The sequence below is a fragment of the Myodes glareolus genome, chromosome 2 (genome assembly GCF_982192425.1).
Source record: "Myodes glareolus chromosome 2, mMyoGla1.1, whole genome shotgun sequence".
Lineage (NCBI taxonomy): Eukaryota > Metazoa > Chordata > Mammalia > Rodentia > Cricetidae > Myodes > Myodes glareolus.
This window is the reverse complement of record NC_142027.1, coordinates 78343253-78367643: the sequence shown is the minus strand read 5'-3', so window position 1 is coordinate 78367643 and position 24391 is coordinate 78343253. Positions and strand designations below refer to the sequence as shown.

The window sequence follows — 24391 nt, the reverse complement described above, 5'->3', positions numbered from 1 at the left end:
TCCCTTCTTGTCCCATCCTCTTCTTTGACTCTGAGTAACATACCCCCCCTTTTCTATTCTGCTTGCTGAAGACTAACCAGACAGAGGCTCCGAGGGTCTAGAAAGAGAGGAGTCCCTGACCCTTGGTCTCCCTCCCACTTCCTAGGCTCAGGTTCCCTGCTAGTGCGCTGCCTATGCCTGTGGCCAGGGGTTACAGCTGCTCAGCATCCTCCCATCTTGGGGAAAGCTGGTCCTTGTACCTGAGGCATTGGGCTCACTACTGCTGGCCCCCTCCTTTGGGTGGTCAGGTGTCTCCTGTCTGGGCTTCTGGCTGAAGGCCAGGAAGAGGTGTGTGCTCAGTGGCAGAGGAAGGTCCACCTCCAGGTATGCCCTCATGAACAGCTTGAAGACATCATAGCTAATGGGCTGAGAAGGGCAAGAAGAGAGAAGTCAATAGAGGGAAGGGAGGGGACAGGATGGAGGAGGAAAGGGACGAGGGCGATGGCGTGTGAGGCAGGTGAAGTGAAAGCCGCGGAAGTGAAGGGGTAGGTGCGGGGGGGGGGCAGGAATGAAAACTCCAGGAGACAGAGGGACAGGGGGAAGGGGATGGGACACAGACAGAGGTAACATGGTGGCTGACCATCAGGCACAGAGTAGGTTTTTTAAATAAGGTGCAGTTTGGTCTCAGTTGGGATTAAAAGGAGGGGGTGATATACTTCCCAGGACGCAGAGACTGCTGTGAACGGAGGGGTAAACAGATGGTAAGGGCCAGATGTTGGGGTGGACCCGAGTATAACCACGCTTCCCAGATGTTGCAGGACTGTTACCCCCATTCACTCAGAAGCTGGGGTCACCTGCAGCCTGCACAAGCCCTGCAGCGGATCAAGCCAGTTAGTGCTCCACTGTGGAGAGGAGGTGAACTTAGCCTTTCTCCCTGCTAACGGAGGAGCGATGAACAGTTGTCGACTTGTGGGAAAGAGTCAGGTCTCATCAAGGGTGTGGTCCCTGGTGGGTCTACCATGCTTCAGTGGATGGTCCTACACGCATGTGTATGTGGGCAGCAAAGCTGGGCTTGGTGGGTCATCAATGAGAAGAGGACACTGAGGCCGGAAAGGGGTGAGAGGGGCAGGTGGTGAGTACGTTGAAGACGGATTGTATCTAAGCATGGCTCTCTCAAAGGATTGCCAACAGCATGTATAAAAAGTGGGGCTCATAAATGGAGAGCTCCGGGGATCTATCTGCCTTTGTCCAGACTCATGTGAAGGTCATGGGTCTATGGAGCAAGGACTCAGTCACTGCTTTGAAATTCTGGTGACAATGAAGAAGGATGCGGAAGAAAATAGCATGGAAAGAAAGGTTCTTTGGTGATTATAACCATCTCTGTGATTCTTGAGTTCAGGCCTCAGAAAGGAGGAGAGATTGGGGAAGGAAGGACAGGTTCCATCCCACAGTGTTTTCGTAATGTTCACCTTCTCTAGACAGATCCTAAGATGAGAAGGAATTGTGTGCGTTTGGCTCAGCTATTGTGAAGGCTTTAGCCACCCAGGAAAACAGGAAGCTAAGGACAGAAGACCCTGTCCCTGTTGCCACCATCTCGATACTGCCTGGCATCTGGTCCCAGGCTTCGAGCAGCCATGCCAGAGAGAGCCGCAGCCCTCAGCAAGCGCTCGCTAGCAACAATGGCAGTTTGCTGTGAGTCATCCCTGGCTTGCACTCTCATCCCTGGCGCTGGAGCTTCATCAAGTCACAGATACTCCTGGAAACCATGTGCAGAAGAAGCGCTGCCCCAGCTGCTGCTGTGCTGGCCTTTGAATAATAACAGCCAGGAGACTAGGATCCCTTTCTGGAACCCTCCTTGGTGCTCTCTGGGAAATGCTGATAGCATGTAACCCCTTTCACATTCTGGGGATTCGGCAAGCCTTCCCAGAATCAGGAGCCGACTTGAATGTGAAGCGTCAAGTGTGGGCTCCACTGGGAACTCACAACCAATCTCTGCTAAGTCCAGGGCTGTCCTAGAGATCTCTTCTGCAGTGTGGAAGAAACCTGATGCGGTTGGACACAGACTACTCACTCATTTATTTAATTTCCGGCTTAAAAGAACCCAGCACACGGTTGATTAACATTCTTTTTGTGCCTGCTATCCTGCTTTCTGTGTCTCTTTTCTGTTCCAAGTCTCTGATTTTCTGCTGCATTCTCTTTCTGCCTCTTTCTGTCTCTGCAGTCTCATTACCTCAGATTGTCTCTTCTGCTCTTTTCCTGGACACAGCGGCAGTCATTTCATTCCCTTTCCAACATCACCCATCCGCCACCTCCCTTGCTCCTGCCCTCACTGTCTCTGACGGAGTCTTGCTTGTCTGCTACCTGCGAGCACATTCCAAGGGAATCTTCTCCTTCCCCTTTAATTTCTCCAAAGAGACCACACTGGCCTTCCTTTCCCCTTGACCTACAGTCTCTTGCCTGGGGGCTTCCCTGGAGGTCTTAAGTGTATTTGTCTCTTTGTGAAGGTTCTCATCTCAGCTCTCGGAAGAATGCTCCCCTCTCTTCCTGAAGCCACTTTCCACGCTGATATTTTATTTTGATAACTCCCTCTTCCCTATTTTGGTTCAACTGAATCTTTGCTAATGACGTTGCAATTCTTTCTTTGGTGTCGAAAGTTCCTTTGTATTATCCTTTTGCATGATTTTAACTGACAAGTATCGGTTTAAATGTGTGACCGTTTTGAGCTAGCACCAAACGGAAACGATCAGAAAGAAGTGTTTCTGAAAAAGAAGGTCTTAAAATGAAAGCTCAATGGCAGGCTGTGGGGGTGCACACCTTTAATCCCAGCCCTTGGGAGGCAGACACAGCTGAGCTCGAGGCCAGCCTGGTCTACACAGTGAGTTCCAAGACAGCCAGGGCTGCATGAGAGACTCTGTCACCAAACCAAACCAAACAAATTAGCTAAACAAATTCTAATAGAATGCGGTGGGGAACAGACAGACAAAACAACAACAATAAAGCTTAAAGGTGACTGGAAAAGATCAGTTTGAGAATTGCCAGGCCACCTTATGAAGTCCCCAAAACCAGCCACCTGAGAGATGGCTAGTGTCTAGAAAAGCAGCAGGCTGATATGTCTGCATAAACTTATTTTTTATTTGGTTACTAGCATGTAAAATCTTTCCTTCTTTCTTCCTTTTTCTTTCCTTTTTTTTGGGTGGGGGGAGACAGGGTTTCTTTGTGTAGCCCTGGCTGTCCTTGAACTCACTCTGTATAACAGGCTGGCCTCAAACTCAGAGACTGACCTGCCTCTGCCTCTTGAGTGCTAGAATTAAAGGTGTGAACCATCACACCTAGCATTTTTCAAATGAAATTGTTTTTATTGTTTTTCTTTCTTCCTTGTTCTCCCATCACCCCCATTCTTCCTGTGTGTACTTCTACCTCCTTCCTCTCACGTCACGTGACTCCTTTTTCTTTTCTCTGCTGTCTTTCTCATCAGCTCTTTTTCCCCTCTGTGGTCTCCGATCCGGTTTCATAGTCTATAACCAATCTATAATCCCTTATTTTATACCCACAAACACTAAAGTTTAGATTTGCATATCAGAGGGACCGTGGAATTTGTCTGTGTGAGTTTGTGTTGCTTTACATAATGTAGTTTTTTCCCGGTCCATCTATTTTCCTACAGATTTCATAACATCATTTTTCTTTATAGCTGAGTAAAATTCTATTGTGCATATATGCAATATTATTATTATATTCTTTTATTAATGGACATCTAGGCTAGTTCTAGTCTCTGACTGTTTTAGTGTAACAGCAAGCCTGGGTGTGGGAGTCCCTTTGTGTTAGATATGGAGTCCTCTGGGGATACATACGGGAGTGGGCGGGGCCATACCACTCAGTCAAATCCCCACCCGTGGTCTCAGGCGTGGGATGCTCATCCAGCTTCAGTGTTATCTTCAGCCAGAAGCTCTCGGAACCTCTCCGGCATCTTCTTTAGTTAGGATCCTATTCCTGATTGCCATTTCTGCTAAAACCAATGGCAATATTCCACAGTCAGCTTTGACCTCTCAGTAACCTGGAACTGGTTCTTCTCTCTTGGTTTTGCAGGATTAGTCCTTTTACAGCACCTAACAACCTCCTTTCTAGGTTCATTCCCTCGTACCATCATCACCAGAGTCTGACTTCAGTTTCATGTGATTTTTAGTTAGACCATTGCAATGCCTCTATTTCGTAATTTATAAAAAATATTTTATTTTCTGTGCATGAGTGTTTTGTCTGTGTATACACATGTGCATGGCATGCATGCTTGGTACTTAGGGAGGTTATAAGAAGACATTGGATCTCCTGGAACTAGAGCTGTAAGCTACAGATGGTTATGAATCGCCGTGTGGGAACTGGAACTAAAACCTGGGTCTTCTGTAATAGCAACAAGTCTCTAAACTGCTGAGCCATCCCTCCAGCCCATACGATGCCTCTTGAAGGCATCCTTGCTCCCGCTTCCTTCGGTTGCTCCTCCCATCTGTTGTACCCAGCCCTGTCAGGCTGGTTTTCCTGAAGCACAACCGTGAGAAGATTGATTTCCTACTCAAAAAATTTCCATGGCGTCTAATTGCCCATGGGAGAGTTGAGAGCCGCTTATGCATGACTGGTCTCCTGAATTATACGAGATAATACGCATATAGAAAAGAAACTCGGGTGAACCCCAGGGAATTAGATAGAAGCTTAAATATATATTAATATAGAAACAATGTTGCTACAGTCCAGTTAGTCAGCCTTATGTGCTTTCTGGGACCTTTGGGACTCAGAATCTTCCCTGTAATCCACTCCAGCCTAGATGTGGAGCCACTTCAAACCCTCAGCCCATCTGCCATTTCTTGTTATCTGTTAAGGCACAACTATGCATCCTGTCCCCACAGCCCCCTTTTCTTTCCTCAGCAAGCTCCACAGCCCACTTCTTTCTTCAACTGGTAAAACCCTAGCTCTTCTTTTCTGCCTGAAACCCCTTGGAACTTCCTGCACCTGAATCTCTTTGCACTTGACTCTGGTTCCTGCCTTGTGAAGCTCGTGGATGCCGTTCTGGATAAATACAGTTAGTTGCTACACATTCTCGGACTCCCTTCAGCACTTCTGGGTGGGAATGAGAATGGTTCATGCCATTTCCGTCTCCTGAACCATTCTCCAAAATATTTCCTGATAGATATTCGGATAGATACTGACTTCCCTGCCAGTCCATCAAAGGGATGGCCTGCGGTAGCGTGGTCACCAGTGGATCATTCCTTCTCTGAGTCAGGCAGAGGCTCAGTGTTCAGTATATACAGGCACAGGTGTTGGAATGATTGTAATATGTGGTCAGCAGCGCTGAGTGCCGCAGAATGAGAACAGAATGTGAGACCTTAGGAAGTAATGATGACCGAATTCATGCCTACTCATTCACGATCTGACCCTGGCATCCTCTGGAAGATGGAATGGCCTAGAATCAACACAGAACACTCAAATCAGAAAATCCTCAGATGACCTGGGTCTGCTTATGCCACGGGTGCTCAGGACATTCAATGACTTGTCCCTGCCCACTAGAGGTGGGACGAACCAGAAGCCAGATCTTTGGCTTACTCATCTGTAAGTAAGGTCCCTGGGCTGGTACAGTGCTCCCAGTCACTCCCTCTGAGCACCACAAGTTCAGGGGTCAAGAGAGACTGATCGTGTGCTCCTCTGAAAGGGATAGATAGATGAGACAGTTCTATACCAGCTCTGGCCGAGAACAGTGACTGCCTACCAGACGTTTAGTGCGTGACTGGGTAAGGAGTATTTGAGGATTATACCCAACTAGACACCAGCCAGTAGGAGGCACACTGGGAAGAAACCATCACCTTCCTCAGGTACCTTCATCATCCATGCTCTCTCTGGAGCTGCAAGCCCATGAAGCAACCTGCCAGGTAATTGCTATCACTGTAACCTGTTTCAGGAGGGCTTGCTAGTTCTGCTCCAGGTCTCGAACTTGTGCTCAGTGCATCTCAGTGCCACTCAGCCACCCACCACCTTTTCTGTTCTGCTGGGCTTTCCCCACTCCCTAGCTGTCGCCGCCGTTCTTCTCTCCAGAGGATCACTTAGAGATGAAAGCAAGGACATGTTTTGTTCATCGTGTGCATCACTGCCAGAGCTGACCCTCTGCAAATTCCAATTCCTACTCTAGCTTCTAGGTTCTCTAGAAACCCGCCCCTGCTGGTGCTACCTCCTCACTAAGATATTATAGTGACAGGACGCCATCAAGCTCAAGAGAAACGAAACCCTTCTTGTTTCCCCAACCCCGTGCCATGACATTGCACCTACCAGATGTCAGGCGAGCTGTGTGAGGGAGCGGCAGAGCTCCCCCAGGATGCAGCAGGGCCAGGCATACAAAGAGAGGGGATCAACCCTGAGGGGTGTGAGGGCGGTTGTACACTTAGGATAGACAGGCTCTCTGCTTCTGAAAGCTCCTCTGGGCCTTCACAGCAGTGGTGGCCCTGACCAAATTGTTCCCCTCCCACACATCAGCCCCCAGGCAGACAAGCTGATTACCAGCCCCTGCCAACCCTTCGTTCCCTGTTTTTGGAGTTGGAGGTGGGAGGTGTGGGGCAGTGTGTTCTTTGCTGCTCTGCACGGCTTCTCCTCAGGAATGCCCTTTGAAGTGGTGTGCTCTCTTCCATTCTGCCAACCCCTCTCCTGTTCTTCCTCCCAGTGATTGGTGTTTTATCCCAAGCCCTTCTCAGGTGGACATAGAGAACACAGTCTCTGTTGATTCTTCCTGGGAGCCCGTGGAGGAGGCCTTGACGAGTGAATGGCAGTGTCTCCCTAACTTAGTTTCACTGAGCTGTTCCTTTTCTCTAGTAAGTCTTTGTAAAATGACCCAGGAGTAGGGGAAAGGGAGCAGGGGATAAGGCATTGTGGGGAAGGGGCATAGAAAGGAAATAGTCACATGTCCTGTAAAGTATTCAATATTTTGCATTTTTTCTTTTAATTCACTCACTTCAAACTTTTAATAGTCTCACTATCTTCTGTCCACAGATGAGGGGACTAAGCCTCAAGGAAATATTGCACAAGCTCATATTGTGGGATGATGGCGGAGGTTAAAGGCTAGCCCAAAACATATTGCACGAGCTCATATTGTGGGATGATGGCAGAGGTTAAAGGCTAGCCCAAAACCACATGAATCAAGGACTGAGACTCCTGCTCGACCCTCGATTCCTGAAGGCAGACATTATGCTCCATGATCTCTGCCTCCTCTGCAGAGCCCGGCACACTACCTGCATACCCAAGAAACATTACATGCTGTGAACTTGAAAACAGGCAGGGGCCTTGCATTCATTTACCCATTCAAAAAGCATTTGCTTGCAATGAGCCAAATAGTCTCCTGGGCACTGGAAACACAGCAGTGAGCAAATATATTCTAGTGAGAGAGGCAGAGAATTAATTAAGTAAATTAGTTAGTGTGACAGATGGTGTGAAGTACTGAGAGAAATAGAGCCGGGCCATAGAAGAGGAAGTGTGAAGAAAGAAGGTGACGGTCACCGGGGTGGCGGTTTGAGCATCGACCTGAAGGAGGTGAGTGTCTCAGTCAGGTTTCTGTTGCTGTGAGGAGACACCATGATCACGACAACTCGTCCAAAGAGAAACATTTCATTGTGATTGCTGGCTTACAGGTCAGAGGCTTGGCTTATTGTCATCATGGTGGGACATGGTGACATGCAGGCAGACACGGTGCTGGAGAAGGAGCTGAGAGTCTACATCTTGCATACAGGCAACAGGAAGTGGTCTGAGGGTCTCACCGAGTGAAGCTTAAGCAAAGGAGATCTCAAAACCCACCCCCACAGTGACACACCTCCTCCAACAAGGCTATGCCGCCTTCAACAAGGCTATGCCGCCTTCCTAACAATACCACTCCCTTTGAGGGGCCTTTTCAGTAAGGGAACGAGGACCACCACAGTGAAGGAACGAAGAACGTGGGTGTGCCGGAGGATGTCCTGGAAAAAGAAGAGCAAGCCAAGTGGTACTGGGAGGGGTCATAGGGCACCAGCTTGTCTAAGAGCATCCAGGAGGCTAATACGACATGAAGGACTGGAGAAGGGGGAGTCAGCAAAACGAAAGCTAGAGAACAGAGGAAGTCTAGATTGCCCTGAGTCGGGATGGGGAGGGCACATGGGAGGGTGACAGCAAAAACATATGTTCTAACAAACTGCTCAGGATATGTGTGAAGAGAGAGCTTCAAAGGACAAGAGAAGAGGCAGAGAGCCCAGAGAGGAGACTACAATGGTCTGAGCAGGGTGCAGGGATGATGAGTTAGGTCATGGAGCCAGGCGGGAAGTACCACGTGGGTCTATCTGAATGGTAGAAGTGGTGGGGTTTCCTGCTGAACTGCGTGGGACAGCGAGAGCAAGAGATAAGTCAACGACAATCACACTCTTGGTTATTAACCTGTCGCTCATCAAGTTGTCATGGATGGACGGATAGAGAAACATGTTTTATGGGGGAAGATGAGGGACATCAGTTCGGCTCAGAAGTTTGAGATGTCTAATCTTCAAGGGTAAATGTCAAATGCAGGGGAAAGAGAAAAAAAATCTCCAGGTGTGCTGTCCTGAAACCAAATGATGAAGATGAAGGAGGATTTGACAAATTGCCTCCAGCGCCATTGAATACCATCGCTATGCGATTCAGGCACATGGTGTCTTCACTCGTGGTATCAGTGAAGGAACGGGAGTTACACACTGCTTGAAGGGTTCTGGAAAAAGTAGAAGAGAACACGGAGGTGATGGATATAGACAAAGTTGAACAGAGGAGAAACAGCACCATTTGTGTTACTGGGAAAAATCTAATGTGTACAGCAGACTGATGTAGAAAACGGGCAGGAGAATGGGGGAAGGCTGGGGAGGGGTCTTGATTCAGCAGCGCCTACCAGCAATTCACACACAGGAGAAAGAGGGGCAGACTCGGAGCACAGCCAGCTCACCCACAGTGGCCGGGGAAGGGGCACAAAGGTGAGGGACCCTGCCTCGGAGCTTCGCTTCTGTCTTCTCGGTGTTCACTGAGAATGAGGAGCTGGGGAGGAGTGAGAGCCATGAGCAAAAAGGGTGTGAAGGAGTCTTGTAGGACAGCGTAGACGTGTGAAAGGACACGGGGCGGGGGGGGGGGCACAGATGGCACGAATGGCTCGCTTGAGACCTGGGGCGACACAGGTCTCAGAGCAAGGTCTTCAAGGCAAGTTGAGATGCCAGTGGGGAACGGCTAGGACACAGAATCTTTTTTTTAAAAAAAAACTTGAAACAGAAATAGTCTTACCTTGTGTGTGTCACAATGCTTGAGGCTTCCACCTTCATTAAATTCAGTCAGCACATCTTTTATTTTCTTGGAGGAATCTGGAGAGACACAATTCAAATGTAAAGCACAGGTAGGTGGCTAATGAGGCCCAGGCCAGACAAATTCTACTTGACCAAGGTAAGATGGAGCAGCCCTTCAGGGCCACGTGGAGACGCGCCCTGTCTCCCCTCACATCCTTCCCCTCTCTCCTTTGCTGCCTGAGCTATCTTTCTTTTAAAAAAGATTTTATTTTTATTTTAAATTGTGTGTGTGTGTGTGTGTGTGTGTGTGTGTGTGTGAGAGAGAGAGAGAGAGAGAGAGAGAGAGAGAGATCCCCTGGAGCTGCAGTTACAGGTGGCTGTGAGCTACTTGATGTTGGTGCTGGGAACGAATTCAGGTTTTTAGCCTCTACCCTCAGAGCCACCTCCCCAACTCTATGTCAAACAAACAAACAAACACAAACAAACAGATCCTCCTTTAAAACAACAACAAAGCAAATAAAAAAGCCAGAAGGCAGCTTCATTAGTCACATCCAGGGGGAAGAGCAGGCAAGGTTCTGCCCTTGGTGCTGAAATAGTACTGTGAGAGGTGGTTTCTTCCGGCTCTGGGATCCTGACAGCTAGGTCCCCTTATCTTTAATCTTTATCTTCCATCTTAATGGAGAGAATTAAGTTATTCCTCCTGACACAAACAATTAACCCCAATTATGTCCTACAATTAACCTGGCTGGTTTGGTAGTCCAAGGCTGCTCTACTGTCTTCTGACAGTGGGGACTTTCCTTGGAAATTACATCTCTCTGACCTCTGCATTTTCTCCTCAATGCTCCCACAGGTGACATTTGCACCAAAAGGGAAATAGATATGTAGGGGATCCAGGGAGCATGGTGACTTAAAAATCGCGCTACCTATAGAAAATAACCCAGAAATGGCTGGAGAGATGGCTCAACACGTAAGAACACAGGCCACGTGCAGGCAAAACGCTCACACACATGAAACAAAAATCAGTCTTAAAAAAATATCCAGAAACACAGGGAAAACACGGCTTGCTGCTTTGTGGGAATTTTGTAAGAACTGAGAACAAAAAGAATTAGGGTTGTCACAGAAATGCGTCAAGTGTGCATGTATGATTCAGCACAGTAGACCGCGAAGGAAACTAGTGTTTCTATGACCAGTGCTTCCCCTGCCTTCAGGAATTCTGGGTAATTAAAAGCTTCTTCAAGCTTCATTATTGCTTCTATTTAAACATCTGAGTGAAGGATCCTTCTCGGGCTGGGCTCTTCTCTGTGGTTTTGCTGACTAGAGTCTGTCAAGCAGAACTTATAATCATTGCAGGAGTGAGGCGTTTTGAAATTGCTACATGAAAATGCTGCTCTTGCCTAAAAATGGCAATTTCTTTCTGAAACTCAAAGCAGATGCTGCAAAGCTAATAGCTCAGTAAGCTCAAGGCAGCAGATGCCAACAATTTGGGTTGCTTCCCTTCAATTCAGAGAGCACTGTGTGACTAGTACGATGTTGCAGGCAGGGCTGAAAGCGAGAGGGTTGAGTGGTCGGTGATGCCAACTGCCCCTTAGGGGGGATATTTACCTGTGGATTCTCATTAACCTTCTTCTAAGGGGATAATTCTTTCAGTCTACAAATGACGAAGCTAAAATTCATAAAAATGAAATGACTTTCCCAAGAGCAAGAGTCTTAAGGTTTAGACCGGGTCAAAAGTCTGAGTTCTTTCCTGCATCATTTTTCACTATCGCTGAGCAAATATTTGTGAGCACAAGGTAAAGTGTGATTGCTGTGGGGGCAGGGATGGCACCAAAGGAGCAAGGGATAACGTCAGTATGACACTGAGGTCCAGGTGACGGCTGCTTCTGGGCCACACTGGGGTCTGAGAAGTAGGCCAGAGCTCAGTCATTCTTATATGCATATTTAATTTTCCTACAAGCAGTTGTATCACCTGGGGAAATCCTATATTTTATGATATGTTTCAGTGGCATGCTTTTTAGCTCAACTAAAGTGCCCAGACCTAAACAATGCAAGTCTGAGAAGTGGGTAGCCTAGTGTGCCTTCTGCAAGGGCAATATAAAGGCGGCATTTTGATTGGGAATCAAGGATTAATTTCAATGGGATCCATACTCTTTGATAGTATTCCCACAGTTTACAAACTTCCAAGTTCACCTTAGCAGAAATACTTTGATCTCCAGTGTTGCGGTTCTATTTCCAAATCCTTTTGTATACTTGAATGCAATACATGTATGCACGCCTACTTACCAAATTTCACACTTAATGAGATGTGAAACTTAAAAGAAAAACGAGAAAGCTACCTAATATTCTTAATAAATAACCTAAAACTAAAGGAAAATAAACTTCTCCAGCAACCCAAAATATTTCTGACTAATTTCCCATCAGAGCATTCCTCCTCACCAGTGATTTCAGTTTGTCTCATGGGGGCTTGTTTAGTTAGCTTCCTAGTGCTGTGATGAAGACCACGACCAACAGCAGCTTGGGGAGGAAAGGGTTTATTATTTGGCTTACACTGCCAGATCAGTCACGTTTTGCCACTAAAGGAAGTCAGGGCCAGATCTCAAGGCAGGAATCTGGAGGCAGAAACTGATGCAGAGGCCACGAAGGAATGCTGCTTACTGCCTTGCTCAGTTTACTTTCTTCTAACGCCCAGGACCACCAGGCTAGGGGTGGCACCGCCCACAGCAGGCTGGGCCCTCCCACATCAATTATTAATCAAGTGTGCCCCACACACTTGTCTATGAACCAATCTAACAGAGACTTTTTTTTTTCTCAGTTGAGGTTCCCTCTTTGTAGATAATCCTAGCTTGTATCAAGTTGCTATAAAATTAGCCAGGACAGGGCTTTTATAGACCCAGGGCAGCAACACTTCTTAAAAACAGAAACAACCCAATTCTCAAATGTGGGGAACATTATTTTCTCTTGACATCCTCTGACACTTTCTGGCTGCTTCCTCTCAAGAGATTTCTTTTTCTGCGAGGAAGGAGGGGTTACAAGGAGAGGCTCCTATGGGACAACCCTCACTTTATCTCAGTCATTATTGGGGGCTCAGCAGAGAACTCCCTTGTCACACCCTGTGTCATGGAGCCACCACAGACTCAGAGGATGTGAAGTTGCATTTCTCAGTGTAGAGAATAGTGTCACGTCTATCAGTCACTTTTCATTTGTTGTGAGTTGGTCAAATGATGTGCACTCAGTTGCTCCAACATCTCATCCAAATGCTCAGCACTACTGTCTGATATAATACTTATCCTGATGCTAGAGCAGAGGACACAGAAGTGGGTGAGCGTGTTACTCTTTTTTCCATATCCGTTTCCTTTCCTCCTTCGTTTTTTTTTTTTTTTTTGAGACAGGGTTTCTCTGTGTAGCCCTAGGTGTCCTGGACAACTCTGTCAAGCAGGTTGGCCTCAAACTCACAGAGATCCGCCTGCCTCTACCTCCCGAGCGCTGGGATTAAGGGTGTGTGTTACCATACCCTTTCCCTTTTTAATATATCTGAGTAATTACATCATGGCTGTCAGCTTTACCCAGTAGATGAACACTAAGTCAGAAGATTGAACCTTTGAAACTCTAGAACTGTGGTTCTGAAATCTGGCTGCATGTTAGAGTCAATTGGGAGACTCCCATATGTGCTAAAATTTGCTCTCAAGCTCTGTTAAGGCAGCATCTATTGGGACTCTCAACGGATAAGACAATGGAAAGATTTCTGGTGGATTAAAATGTGAGCCGTGCTGAGGATCACTGCTCTGCCATCTGGTTATATTCTTCCAAGCAAAGACTACCTTAAGAAGTGGCTGCTCTGTTGTATAATTATTTAAAATTAAAAAAAAAGCTCACAACTGTGACAAATCTGAAGTTACTATGCCAGGCAATTTCCATTGTTTAAGTGGTCAGTACCAAAGAACTCCATGCAACAGGTCAAATTATTCAGCTGTTTGGCAAAACTGGGCATATATATATATTATAATATTATAAAATATATATATTGCATAAATGTAGATTGACTGGATCACAAGCAAACAGATCATCTCTGAGTCAGATGTGGAGAAGGCTCCCTGTTGGAAGAAGGTCGCTTGTTTGTTCTCAAATGCTCAGCCCTGAAATAATCACACAGAAACTGTATTAATTAAATCACTGCTTGGCCCATTAGCTCTAGCTTCTTATTGGCTAACTCTTGCATATTAATTTAACCCATTTCTATTCATCTGTGTATTACCACATGACTGTGACTTACAGGCTAAAATTCTGGTGTCTGTCACTGGCGGGGCTACATGGCTCCTCTCCTAAACTCAGGCCTCCTTCTCCCAGCATTTGGTTTAGTTTTCCCCGCCTACCTACCCTATCAGGCTAAGCCAGTTTCTTTATTAACCAATGGTATTCACAGCATACAGAAGGAAATCCCATATCAGCTCCCCTCAGTGAGAGGACACTAGCTGTTACAATTGCTCTAGAAAAACTCTTAATCCGTGATTATCCCTTACGTTTTGTGAGCCAGGAACCCAAACTAAACATCTGTTCCTAGCATTTAAGAAAAATTAAAGCCTATTTATAAGAAAAAAAAAGGAATCGGTTTTGTTCACAGAGCATTTGCCACATGGGTGTGCCACATGGGTGTGCCACATGGGTGTGAGAGCGAGCTAATCAATCAGAGACTTGCGTTGACAGCAGAACATCAGCCCCACTATCTGGATCAGAACTGCGAAGTTTATAGGCTATCTTCTAGTTGTGAACAAAATTGTTAAACTAGGAATTGACCATGAATAAACACTTCAAGAGTGAATCTGAAAACTCATATACAGAAATGAAAGTTGAAGGTGCCAAACTTCCCATTCCTCAGAGATCCCCAGGAGCTTCTTGAGTTGCACTGGGCACAGGAATTGCCCAGGATCTGGGGGAAATTTAGGTTCTCACCCTGTAGATCTGGACCAAGGCCCAAGATAACACCAATTACAGTCATGTTGTATGACCTCACTTTGGGAGAACAAGCCTCAAGCAATACTCCTGTTGATGGGCTAACAGCTCGGGCTCACCTCTCGCAACTCAAAAGAGACCATGAGGTGGAGGCCACACAGATGTGTTTTATACACTGAAATGACTGTAGATGATTCCCAATGGAGGAGTGGAAGAGTCGGGTGACACCAGAAGGTGGCTGGATAGACAGATAAACCATGCAACTCTTCCTAGGAGCCAAAGACGCATGAATAAGACAAACAACCAGAGCAGTACTTTCTGCAGGGCCTGGAGGAGAGAGGATGATGTTACCATAGAAATCCCAGGGCCAGGAGCCCACACAGTCTCTTCAGTGAGGAAGAATCAGACCATGGAGCAGGATGGGAGATGTGTAGAGGAGCCCAGGGGCAGGCACCGACTCCTTTTCATGCACACGTTCTCCCAACTGTACCTCCTTACCCGCTCAGTTTGTTCCCAGCATGCAGACCATAGACAAGATGTTTAATAAAAGCTTATTGAAGGAATGAAGTCTAGAGAAGGGATCAGTTGGGGTGGTCATGGCTGTCCCTTGTGTCCTATATCCTGGGGGGGGGACATAATAGGTCAATTGCTCTCAACTTGGGTTGTGTGTTGGAATTATATGGAGCACTTAGGAAATACTGATGACTGGGTCCCACACCTACAGATTGTGATCAAATGGCCCTGGGCCTAGGCAGGGAACATTGCAGAATATTCCTTTACACTATGTGAAGATGTGTCACTGTAATTGGTTTAACAAAAAGCTAGATGGCCAATAGCTAGGCAGGAGGTATAGGCGGGACTTCCAGACAGAGAGAGCTCTGGAAAGAAGAAAGGGGAAGTTGTTAGACAGATGTTGAGGAAGCAGGATGGACAGTATAAAGAGCCACCTAAAAGCATGTAGATTAAAAGATAAGGGTTAATTTAAATTATAAGAGCTAATGGAATAAGCCTAAGCTAAGGTCAAGCTTCCATAATTAATAAGAAGTCTCCATGTCATTATTTGGGAGCTGGTGGTCCTGATAAAAAAGTTGATCTACATTTGAACAGCTGTGTAGAAGATTCAAGGGTTACTAAACTCCAAGTGCCTTTGTTCCAAAGAGATTTTTCCCTAGTCACACATTCTGTGAGGCTGTGTAGGCAGATTCCTAATCCTAACAGAGGGAGAAGAGCCTGAACTCAATGAGATGTGGGTGAAAAGACATCCGGCATCTCCCTTCTAAGCTGGAAGGGACTAACTAAGGCTTTCTGCAGGGCGGGACTGCATAAGCATTTGTAGCCATGCCCTGCTGGCTAGCATTACTGACAGCAGGGTGCTGCCGATGCCTATTTAGACCTTATACTGTCCTACAACTCTAGCCTGCACATGTTCTCCAATGCCATGAGGAACACGGAAAAGTTTGGAACTGTACCTGCAGCTTGGAGTCGCACACTTTGCTGTGATCTAACTCTAACAGAAGACACTTTCTAAAAGCACAGTGGGATGGGTTCACTGTCTTCAAATGTACTCAACTTTTTTGTTCTGATTAAATTGATACCAATCTGTGTCTGTCTGTCTGTCTATCTATCTATCTATCTATCTATCTATCTATCTATCTATCTATCTATCTATCTATCTAATCTATCATTTATCTATCCTGTATTGGATTGACTACCCCTAAAAGACATTCTTATTTAATTTCTTGAAGCTTAACTGAAACAAATGAAACCGACATTCCATGTGCTTCTTCATTACACCACGGCAGGTGATATTCCATTCTGGCCTGAAATCAACTCTGTAGCCCAAAGTGGCTTCCATCTTGCCATCTTTCTGCTGCTATTTCCTGAGAGCTAGGACTACAGTTTGCTTTTATCTTATAATAAAAATTTCTTACCACCACATTAGCCTCTCGATAAACACCCTTTGCTGTTGCCTTACCGTCAAGTACAGACATGTGTTCATGCATGACTGATATTGCATAGACTTAAATCAATGTTTCAGGAGCAGCTTTAAGAGAGCTCCTCCTACCAAAGGCCTCCAGAGAAGGCGCACGTTTATGTAAGATGAGTGGCGCACACCTTTTTCCTAGCCCCTGAAGATCCCAGTTCTTGGGCTGTGTCCTTTATCATTTTGCTATTGTAAGGCTCCTGTTTATGTGGTTTTGGAAGAGTTGGTTGCTATGGCAATGCGATCTGACTGAACACCAGAATGTACCTAAAATTGGTGGAAGCAACTTTTTCAAGGTTTCCTCTAAGGATTAATCATTTTCCAAGAATTTTATCTTTTTTTTCCTCCCTTTCCTGTTTGCACAGCATTACCAGAGCACTCGGTCCAGCGTCCTGTGCTGGGATCCACACGTGTGCGTCCACATTCCCCATCCGCCCCAGGGCTCTTTTTAAGCTGGTTATTCTTCTAATTCTCCTGCCTTCTGACCCTTTCTCCCTCTTGAATCCCTAGCTGAGGGCATGTCCTAAACTTCTCTCTACACCTTTCTACCTCCTACCACTCTAAACTCTAATGTGCCTTCATTCTTTCACCCTCCCCCCCCCCCCCCCGCCGTTGTTTCTATAGGACTCCCAGGTCAGACCGTAGCCTAACCCTGAGTTCCTACTCAGACTTCTATGTGCTGGAATCTCTCCCAGGAGAATTCTGGCAAGGGATTCTGGTTCTTTCTCCAACTCCTCCCACACTCCACAAGACTCTCAGCCTGTACCATTGTTACCTTGATCCTCACCATCCCAAACTGTCTCCACCAACCCTGAGGTCCCCCATTTGCCACATTCAGAGCTCAGTTTTGAGGGACCTTCATGGATTTCCTTTTGCTCTATGTATGTGGATAATATTTCCATCACGCTTCCCCCAAACTGACTTGAATTCCACCCTATAATCTTATTCCTTGATTCAGACTAGATTTTATACCAACCAAGACCTAACTTGTGACCTAGCAGCTTCCTGATGTGAGCCGCTCTATAGATAGCCTCCAGATTCATGGCTCTGTAGCTCACCAACTTGACATGAAAGGCTTGATGTGAGTTATGTCCCTTTGTACCCTTCTGCTCTCTTTCCCCACCCAGGCCAGACCTCTGCCTAACTCTCTGCTCACCTTGTCCCTCTGGACCCTCTGACTTGGCTTAGAGATCACTCCACTAGATCTTTCCTGTGGCTTCAGTGTGGTCGCCTACTTATGTGTTAAAAGCCTTAGACTCTCAAGATGTGACCTTAGATAGGGCTATTGTAGATCTAAACAGTTAAGATGCCGGAGCGGGATGGAGCCAATTCATTAACACCGCATCCTTATAAAAGTGAGAAATTTGGGCACACACACACGCATACATACACACACCCACATGCTCATACACACACAACATGCCATGGGAAGAGACTGGGGGAGAACCCAGCTAGCAACAATCTGTGGGCACAAGCCCAGGAGAGCCCACAGAAAAGCCAACTTGCCAATGTCTTGGTTTTGGACTCATGGCCTCCACAGCTGGGCGCCAACCGATTTCTGTTATCTCATCACCCACACTGTGTTCCACATAGCTACCCTACTTCTTCCCTCTCCTTCAGTTCCCGGGGCCTTTACAGGCCTTGTGAGCCAGAGGTTCTAGGGCGCGTTGTGTTTCTGAGTCTTTGAGCTGTGCTCTACTTGTGTCTCGAGCACAGATCAGACTGCTGAACAGGACTCTGCACCCCACAGGACAGGCCCTGTCTTTGTGCGGCTTTTCATCTCTAGTGCAGGCTGAGATACATTGAATTTGCCCTTGTTCTCTGTCAACACTGCATAATTTCTGTAAACCCACTGAGGTTAGAAGGGGCTCCAGGACACCAGCAGCCAGACTGACTAGTACACCATGGGCTCCCTTCGGTCTTGGGGATGGATGGAGCCACACATCATTAGACTGAACTAAGAACTCAGGGTGTGTCCACTCATGTGTGTGTGTATGTAGGTGGATACGTATGTATATGTGTATGTGTGCACATGGAGGCCTGAAGTCAACATCAGGTATTTTCCCCAGTCACTCTCCTCATTTTTTTTTTTTTTTTCAAAATTTGAGTCTGTCCCTGAACCTGGCGCTTGCTGGTTCATCCAGACTGGCTGGCCAACAGGTTGCAGAGATCTCCGTGTCTCTCTCTCCCGAGAGCTAGGATTACAGGTGCCTGCCACAGCACCTGGGGTGTCCCTTCTTGCCTTTTTCACACAGAGGCTGGGGATCCAAACTCAGGTCCTCGTGCCAGCTGCAGGTACCTTACCAACCGGGTCATTCCCCAGGCCCTGGTTCATTCCTCTCATTATACCAAGGAGGAGGTGGAGGCTCGGGGGCGGTAAGCTGTGACATCACAGGGGAGGATGTAGAGGCTAAGGGGTGGTAAGCTATGACATCACAGGGGAGGATGTAGAGGCTAAGGGGTGGTAAGCTATGACATCACAGGGGAGGATGTGGAGGCTCAGGGACGGTAAGCTGTGACGTCACAGGGGAGGATGTAGAGGCTAAGGGGTGGTAAGCTATGACATCACAGGGGAGGATGTGGATGCTCAGGGACGGTAAGCTGTGACGTCACAGGGGAGGATGTAAGGCTAAGGGGTGGTAAGCTATGACATCACAGGGGAGGATGTAGAGGCTAAGGGGTGGTAAGCTATGACATCACAGGGGAGGATGTGGAGGCTCAGGGGTGGTAAGCTATGACATCACAGGGGAGGATGTGGAGGCTCAGGGGTGGTAAGCTATGACATCACAGGGGAGGATGTGGAGGCTCAGGGGTGGTAAGCTATGACATCACAGGGGAGGATGTGGAGGCTCAGGAGTGGTAAGCTATGACATCACAGGGGAGGATGTGGAGGTTCAGGGGTGGTAAGCTGTGACATCACAGGGGAGGATGTGGAGGTTCAGGGGTGGTAAGCTGTGACATCACAGGGGAGGATGTGGAGGCTCAGGGGTGGTAAGCTGTGACATCACAGGGGAGGATGTGGAGGCTCAGGAGTGGTAAGTTGTGACGTCACAGGGAAGGATGTGGAGGCTCAGGGGTGGTAAGTTGTGACATCACAGGGGAGGATATGGAGGCTCAGGGGTGGTAAGTTGTGACATCACAGGGGAGGATATGGAGGCTCAGGGGTGGTAAGTTGTGACATCACAGGGGAGAGAGGCAGAATGAGCACTTGGCCCTGGACCCTGATTTGTGCAGGTAACAGTGGTCATACAGGTTTCTGCCTTAGCCTAAGCGGATTCTGGTTACCCGTGAGGATTCGATGTGGCCTGTGGGAGACACAGCTGTGTGCTCCTGGTGTGAACACGGATGTCTGCACTACTCTGACTTGATGCTGGAGTGATTCGTGGGCACAGCAAATGGGAAGCTACAAGCCCTAAATGAAATCCCGGGCCTTTCCAGAACAACATTCTGAGAGAGTTACACGTTAGGATTCAGTCTCTGATTTCAAAACACATGAATGGGTTGACGTGAGGGACCGTGGGACAACATTACCATGCACCTGTTGTCCTTTAGAACTGTGGCTAAGGGGTAATTGGTCCAAGAAAACACTATGATCTTGTTAGGTGGAACACGCAGGCCTGGGAAGGACGGTGCAGGACTGAGCCAAACACAGCTGTGGGTTGTGAAGGGCTGGCTGAGCGCACTGGGGGCTTTAAAACCAGCTTTCTTTCCCCCAGTGTGCACTCCAGATTCTGTAGTGAGTATGGATTATTCACAGGAGCTTAAGAGGGATTGTGTCTTTATACCGAAAGCCCCAATTCTGTGTTTATCGAGTGACTGTAGCTGCCGAGCCTCGTTCTCCACGGCTCCGCAATAACTCTGCCCTCCGGAACTCATCTCCCGGGAGAGGAGAAGCCTCACCCCGCGTCTGTGAATGGCAGCACTTACATTCAGCGTATTTCTGGAGTTGATCAAATTCTTCTGAGGAGAGAGAGATCCATCGTCCTTCGCTCATCTTTCAGCTGAGTGTGATTGCCCGAGGCCACGGGCGGAGTTCTGTTCACCAGGGAGAAGCCGAGAGCCAGCTCAGCGCCTGGTTCATTGCAGATGTGCGGTGGATCAGGCCTTCCGAAGACTTCTGGGCACTCAAGTGTTGATGACCGTGGTGGCTTGCTCTCGGCAGCTGGCAAAGACTTCTGCTACTCCTCGGGCCACATCATCATGCTGTGGTCCAGGCCAATCCCGCAATCCTGGCAATTCCTGAATGAAAGTAGACAAGCCATTGTGAATAAGATGCTGGGTGGCAGGTGGGGAGGGTGGGGAACCCCAACGCAGTCTCTGTTGAAAGAGGGCAATGATTCAGTGTTTTTTTGAGGGTGTAGTCTACCTTCAGGGAGGTCTGAGAAGGAAACAAAAGCCAGCACATGGCAGCCCCGCTCCACTGTCCCATTGAATGGCGAGGGGAAACTGGCCCGTGTGACAGGCTGGCCATACTTCTCACACTGGGGCTATTAGGTCCAAGAGGCACAAAATGAAAATGCTTGCAGCTGTTAGACGCCCCCAGAATCCTCCTGGAACAGTAACCTATGCAGCTGGCTTGAAAGGGGAGCCTCCCACCAAGTCTCACAGCTTCTAATTGCACGGGTGGGCCACTGTGGAAATTCAAATCAGCCCAGGCTAGCCACCTGTTGTGCAGGAACAACTCTCAGTGGCACTAAGAGGCTTTTAAGGGAGGGCCTGTCAGCCTCGAGGTACAGGTTCCAGGGCAAAGGGAGATGGGGGACAAGGAGACTGAGGCCTTTTCCTTTGAACCTTCTGTAGCCCAGCAGGTTCCACTAAGTCAGTTTTGTGAGTGACAAAAGGAATACAGTGGGCCAGGAGCAGCGTCTAACGAAGGAGACAGATTAAGATGTAAAGGGAAAATGTTGGAAATGCAAGTGTTCTCACGGCAGTAAGTGACGTCTCATGAGACTTTTGTTTAAGTTACATCCACATGTGCACACTGCATAGATCGGCCTATTTTATTCTGGGTCAAGGATAGAAACAAGTTGGAAAACCTTTGGTGTGATGGGAGGGTATGGAAAGAAACTGGTTCTAATATTACAAAAGAATAAAGCCGAGGGCTAATGCCGTATGGTCTACTCTGGGGCAACTTCAAGGCCCATCGGAGGAGGCCCAAGTGTGGTAGCAATACAGGAAGGAGGTCTCAAAAAGGAGATATGTGTGAGATTCCCTACTGTAGAGTGTAGTGATGGCTGGTGCAGGCCTGCTCGGGAGGGCTGAACTATCCCACGGGACTGACAGTCTTCCGCCATAAGAAAGGACGGTGGTGTGAGGTGGCCAGGGGCTGAGCTGCCTGCATCTCTGGACTCATTCACAGCAATCTCTCTCTTATAAGAAGGCAGTCTGGACTCATTTTCAACATCTGCTCCTCTGAAGGTCACAAGTTCAAAACCCACAGGTCCTTCCCAATCCGCCTGAGCTCCGTTCTCTTGGGGTGCATCCCGTTTCCTGGCAGCAAACCCTCATTTCGAATCTCGCATGTCTTCCTGAGAGCTGCTGCCCTCAGTCTCCTTCATCTTCTTTTGCCAGCTCTGAGCACTGTTGTATCTCCTCAGCCTGTCTCCATTCCCTACGAAACTCTATTCCTGCACAGCTTCAATGACTCCCTAGCACTGAGCCGATCTGCAGGCTGGATCTCAATGTCCAGAGATCTTCAGATCCTGTGCCGGGCTATGACTCGCCAACCATCTCTTATATGTTCCGAATTACCTCAGGCCAGCACCTGCCAGTGCCTTCCTCCTGCTTCTCAGCCATATTGCCATCACTCCAAAGAGTCAGGGAGCAGGCCACAGGCTGAGATCCAGCCTAAACTCTCCACCTTCCTTCCTGTTCAACCCAGCCAGCAGTCCGGGCTGTGCTATCTGTCCCATGCTCCCTCCTCCCTACCACAGTCCTCTCCCGAATCCAGGGCCTGTCATCTCCTCCTGCTGCTCCTCCCCTCACCAACAATTGCTCCCTTTCTTCCTCTGCTGTGCTCTTGCCCATGGTCAGCCAGATCACTGCTCTCCTGCTAATAAAATCCTTCAGTACATTCTATCGCCTACACACAGATCTTTCCTGGGACCTCTGAAGGTTCTAGTCCCTGATGGGCAATCAAGAGCAAGCAATGGCTTTTAAAATCCTGCTAGTGAGCTGAACAATTACCACTGCTTCTCTTAAAGGATGCTCGTTTGATACTGTGTCATGTGCTTTAACAAGTGACCTAATCTAGTACTCATATTGCATGTATGTTAAGAACAGTTTTGTTCATGCTACAATAGACTGAATACCCAGTGGTGGTCCCAAGAGATTATAGTGGAACTCAAACTGCTTGGTAACAGTCTGGCTTTCATATTGTATCAGCTCAATACATCGCACACTTATCTGTAGTGAAGACTGTAAAAAAATAAGCTACCATGTGTCAGTCATAGGAAAGCATAGCACACACAAGCATGCACATAATACTCTGTCAACAGAGCTGAGTAATGGCTGTGTTCTAGGGAGGGCACTTAGGAAACCGGCCCCTGCCATCCAGCTCTGGGTCTGCACAGTGATAAGATCATCTAAGATCTGAGTTCTCAGAACCGGTCCCCATAACTAAGCGACACATGACTGTGTTGCTGTCTCTATTTAAGAGATGAGGAAAAGGAAGTTAAGTGCTTAGTAAATCGGCTGAAAACAAACCAAACAAAAAGCAGGAACCACCAATGCGTTTGTTTAAAATGCTTCTGGAAGCATTATGTGGTAGTTCCTGCCTACGATAACAGAATCCAGAGGCTAAGGCAGGAGTGTGAGTGTGAGGTCGAAACCTGCCTCAGACAACACAAACCAGAAAACGAAGCAATGACTCTGTGGCTTTGTTACTCTGCACACCTCAGAAGCCCAACCTTCTAAGAGGACTCGGAGCCACACAGCAAGTCAGAACGATGCTGACTGCAAGATCAGAAGGCAGGAGCCTGGTGGCGGTGGTGCTTGCCTGTCGTCCCAGTACTCAGGCGGATCTCTGTGAGTTTGAGGCCAGCCTGGTCTACAAGAGCTGGCTCCAGGACAGGATCCAAAACTATAGAGAAAAGATGTCCTGAAAAAAATCAGAAGGTAAGGCTCTGGGTTCTGGGTTCTGCCTCTTATTAATTATTTGACAATTTTCTAGGTGATTTTTCTCAATTCTGGATTTTTTTTTCCTGTTTGAAAAGAAGGATACAACTGGGAAAAAAATGTATCAGATGTCATGATTGGGTCAGAATACATATAATTCTGTACTTTCTCCAGTACAATTCCTACAATGCAGCCATATTCAACAAAACGACTTCTCAACAGCTGATATGAAAGGTGGTGTGAATGCTGGGGAGGAAAGGGTTAACTGGTGAGGGCTCAGCAAGAGACCATTTGCTGTGCATCCTGAGGGTGGACTGGAAGGAGAGAACCAACACTCAGCTGCCCTCCTGGCTTCCACCCATGCACATACACATAATCAACGAAAAAATGTAAAAAAAAAATAATAAAGGAAGTTTGAATGGAGGTCTCCCAGAAGTCACAGGTTATTAGGGAGTAGCTTGTGCCAGGTGTGAGGTGCCACTTCCTTATGCATTACTGGTCAGGGAGGTCACAGGAGACCCCAAGACAATTTAGGCTGTTGTCATCCCTCTCGGTTACCTGCCAAAACTAGACAGTAACATCCCATTTCTAAAGTCACCACGTGCTTTGGTTGCAGGACATAAAGAAAGCCATCTAGAATTGAGTCAGTGGTGTGTGTCAGTCAGTCTGTCTATGTGTTGCTTTTTTTGGTTAATGAGTAAAGCTGTTTCAGTCAGTGACTTAGCAGAACAGGGCAAGGCAGGAGTTCCAAGCATATAGAGAAGGAGAGAGTAGGCAGAGTAGAGAGAAGTCGTGTAGCCACCACAGGAGACAGACCCTCTACCGGAGCCCAAACTTTGCCAGTAGGCCATGACCTCGTGGTGATCCACAGATTAATAGAGATGGGTTAATTTAAGATATAAGAGCTAGCTAGAAAAACACTTAAGCTATTGGTCAAACAGTATTGCAAATAATATAGTTTCTGTGTGATTATTTCAGAAGTCTGGGCCTCCAGAAAACAAACGAGCAGCCTCTGACTACAAGTCAGGAGCATCTTCTCTGTTGGAGAGCATCCATAGTGCCAGTAGGTGCTACGCAGGCCTCT

At 47.5% G+C, this 24391-nt stretch overlaps 1 protein-coding gene across 6 annotated transcripts in view; it reads right to left on the bottom strand.

Annotated features, from left to right (window-relative positions):
• Positions 1-24391, bottom strand: part of Dgkg (diacylglycerol kinase gamma) — a 199304-nt gene that overhangs the window by 134821 nt on the left and 40092 nt on the right. For 3 of the 6 annotated variants that reach the window (XM_087902007.1, XM_087902013.1, XM_087902010.1), the window contains exons 2-4: positions 20119-20430; positions 9265-9341; positions 240-405 (exon numbers count right to left, since the gene is read on the bottom strand). In XM_087902007.1, coding sequence (XP_087758133.1) covers positions 240-405; positions 9265-9341; positions 20119-20185 — 310 coding nt within the window. In that variant the 5' untranslated portion in view covers positions 20186-20430. Of the gene's footprint in view, positions 1-239; positions 406-3827; positions 3983-9264; positions 9342-20118; positions 20431-24391 lie in introns of those variants that run through there. The other 3 variants (XM_087902015.1, XM_087902018.1, XM_087902019.1) reach the window with 3 other exon arrangements.